This window comes from Pteropus alecto, unplaced genomic scaffold, assembly GCF_000325575.1.
Source record: "Pteropus alecto unplaced genomic scaffold, ASM32557v1 scaffold105, whole genome shotgun sequence".
Lineage (NCBI taxonomy): Eukaryota > Metazoa > Chordata > Mammalia > Chiroptera > Pteropodidae > Pteropus > Pteropus alecto.
This window is the reverse complement of record NW_006436294.1, coordinates 7,442,681-7,445,546: the sequence shown is the minus strand read 5'-3', so window position 1 is coordinate 7,445,546 and position 2,866 is coordinate 7,442,681. Positions and strand designations below refer to the sequence as shown.

The window sequence follows — 2,866 nt, the reverse complement described above, 5'->3', positions numbered from 1 at the left end:
CGTAGAACAAGCCGAGGCTGAGGACCTTTGAATGGGTGGGGCCTGGCGAGGCAGCGGATGGTGCCAGAGGCAGGCCGAGAGGCCAGCTGGCCGAGCCCTCAGGCTCTGTCCGGCTCTCGGCCGGGGGCTCTAGTCTCCAGGTTTCAGGCAGGGAAGGTGGAGGGCTGTGGAGAGCCAGGCCTGGGCTGCATGCCAGGTGCCCAAGGAGGAGCTCCCTGGGGCCTTGCAGAGACAGAGCCTGAGCAGCACGGCGGGCCTGCCCTGGGCCGCTGCCCTTCAGGCCCCAGGCAACATGGCAAGGGTCTCACAGGACCCTCCAAATGCCGAGCAGCTCCCAGGAGTGAGTAGCAGACACGACCTGGCCACTTACCATCACGTGACCCCGGCACCACGCGTTCGGGAGCCTCGGGAATTCTGGCACGTACCTTGCAATGCGGCTGGGAAGATGACGAGGAGGGAGGCGGGGCGTGCCGGGAGAGAAGGTTGGCCACCGTGCCACGAGCTACCCCATCAGTGGCTGGTCCTGCCCCCTCTTCATCCTGGAGATACCTCGAACCCCCACCCCCACCCCGCCGCCAGCTCATGGAGGACGTGGTGGGGAGAAGAGGGATGAGAAAAACACAGAGAGCAGAGGGTCCCCTTTATTGGAGTTTTAAAGACAGCAGAACGAGAGGAGGGCATCCTCCCCCGGAATAGTCCACCCTCTCTGCCCTCAGAGCTCAGCACAGGGACGAGCCCCTCACCCCTCAGGTCCCCCAGAGGGCAGCACTCCAGGGGTGGGCTGGGGAGGGGCAGGGGATACTCTATGCTGGGCGGGGAGCAGGGACAGGAGCGGAGACGTGCACCCTCACTCCTTGGCTCGATCCCTCTCCCCTGGGACCAGGTGTTGCCCCCCGGGGTGGGCTGGCAGACAAGGCTCATGCAACAGGGAGTGGGTAGGAGGTGGCACGGAAACGCCGCCCTGCTGCCCGTTGGTGGGGCGGGAGGGCTGCAAGGGGCCATGCTGGCCACAGTGGGTCCGAATGGAAGTATCTGCAGTGTACACACAGGAGGGTCGGAGGGGGCTTCCTCTGTCCCAGGCTGCGCCCGGGGAGGGAGAGGGGAGGTCCAGATGGCACTGCCACGCCAGCCACACCGCCTGCGTGGGGCCCCGCGTGCGCGCTGGGGCCCAGCTACTCCTTGGCGCGGCCGATGATGGTGAGGATGTATAGGAAGATGTTGATGATGTCCGTGTACAGGTTGAGCGCTGCGAACACGTACTCCTCCGGGCTCAGTGACAGCTGCTTGTTCCCCAGCAGCAGCTGGGTGTCCACTGCCAGGAACTGGGGCGACAGCGGGTAGTGCTGAGGGGCCCGCCCTCCCTCCCCCGAGCCGCCCCGGGCGGCCCCCACTTACGCAGGTGAAGAGCAGTGCGCCGAGCGAGGCGTACACAATCTCCAGGATGCGGTTGCGGATGAAGATGCAGAGAATGGCAAAGACGATGAGCACCACCATGCTCACCAGGAGCACGCCCATGCACGACGTGAAGTCGTAGCGGGTCTGCGGGCACAGGGGACAGTCAGCAAGGACCCGGCCGTGGGCCAGTGTCCCGCTTGGGCCCTCACCTGCATGGAGGTGACCAGCACAAACCCTCACCTGCATGGAGAAGATGACCACTGTGAAGCACACAGTGGTGGTGATGCCCACGGCCATGATGACGGCCTCGGTGTCGTAGAAGCTGGCGATCATGCCCACCATGTAGGACAAGCTGATGGTCAGGATTGACTGCGGGGACACGGGCCTTGGGTATGGGGGCCGCTCCTGTCCTACCCCCTCTGTCGGTGGGCCCTGGGGGCCAGGGGCTCGGGGTCTAGGGTTACCAGTGCAACGAGGTTCCAAGGGTGTTTTCGTCGGAAGTCCCCACAGCAGCTGAGGACGATGAGGGAGATGAAGAAGACGGCATAGGAGACATAGTAGGTCCAGACGTTCTCCCGAACGAAGCCCTTCACCTCGGTGACAAATGTAAACACAGCCACGGTGGACAGGGTCACGGACAGCTGCAGGGTCAGCACCAGGAACACCTGAGGAGGGAGCTGCTCAGAGCCCGGACCTGCACCGCCCGCGCCGCCACTGCCCCAGCCCCAGGCCCACCTTCCGGATGAAGGCCTGGCGGATGCTCTTGTCATCCCAGTTGGTGGCAGGGAAGTCCTGGTTGTCATAGTAGGATGGGGGTCCCTCCTCGTGATAGTTTCCATGCTGAGGTGCTGCGGGCAGGGATGGGCTGAGTCAGTGCCACTCGTGGGTGCCTGGAGACTCTGCCCTCCCCGGACCCCTGCCCCACTACTCACAGCCAGGGTCCTGTGCCGGGAAGGCCTGTGGTTGCCCATAGGGGTTGGGGGGAAAGGGGCTCTGTGGGTATGGCCCCTGGGGGTAGCCCCCTTGGGGGTATGGCCCCTGGGGGTAGCCCCCTTGGGGGTAGGGGCCCTGCGGGTAGCCCCCTTGCGGGTAGGGGCCCTGCGGGTAGCCCCCTTGCGGGTAGGAACTGGGACCCTGGGGATACCCTGGCTGGCCATAGGGTGAAGGCTGGAATGCGGGCTGTGGATAAGGGGCCCCAGGGTAGGGAGGCAGGGGGGGCTGGGGACCCCCAGGATATCCAGCGTTGGGGGGAGGATAGCTGTCCCCAGACACCAAAAAACTCTTCTCATGGGGCATGGCCTCAGGTTCTGTGGTCTCCCCCTAGAGGAGAGAGAGACGACAGTCAGCCTGGAGGTGCCAAGTTCCCAGACCTGCTGCCAGGCCTGGGGCTGATCCACCTGCTGCCGGGGAACCAAAACGCAGGAAAGTGGATTCATGACCTTTGCCCCGGGGGCTGTCGGGAGCCCAGTGC

General features: G+C 65.0%; 1 protein-coding gene across 1 annotated transcript; it reads right to left on the bottom strand.

Annotated features, from left to right (window-relative positions):
- Positions 1-621: 621 nt before the first annotated feature.
- Positions 622-2,740, bottom strand: GRINA (glutamate ionotropic receptor NMDA type subunit associated protein 1). The gene is made up of 6 exons (XM_006912968.3): positions 2,328-2,740; positions 2,131-2,243; positions 1,860-2,060; positions 1,636-1,764; positions 1,396-1,539; positions 622-1,322 (listed from the first exon to the last, which is right to left on the bottom strand). The coding sequence occupies exons 1-6, from the start codon at positions 2,689-2,691 to the stop codon at positions 1,173-1,175; spliced, it is 1,101 nt and encodes a 366-aa protein (XP_006913030.1). The 5' UTR covers positions 2,692-2,740; the 3' UTR covers positions 622-1,172.
- Between the last annotated feature and the right edge of the window lie 126 nt (positions 2,741-2,866).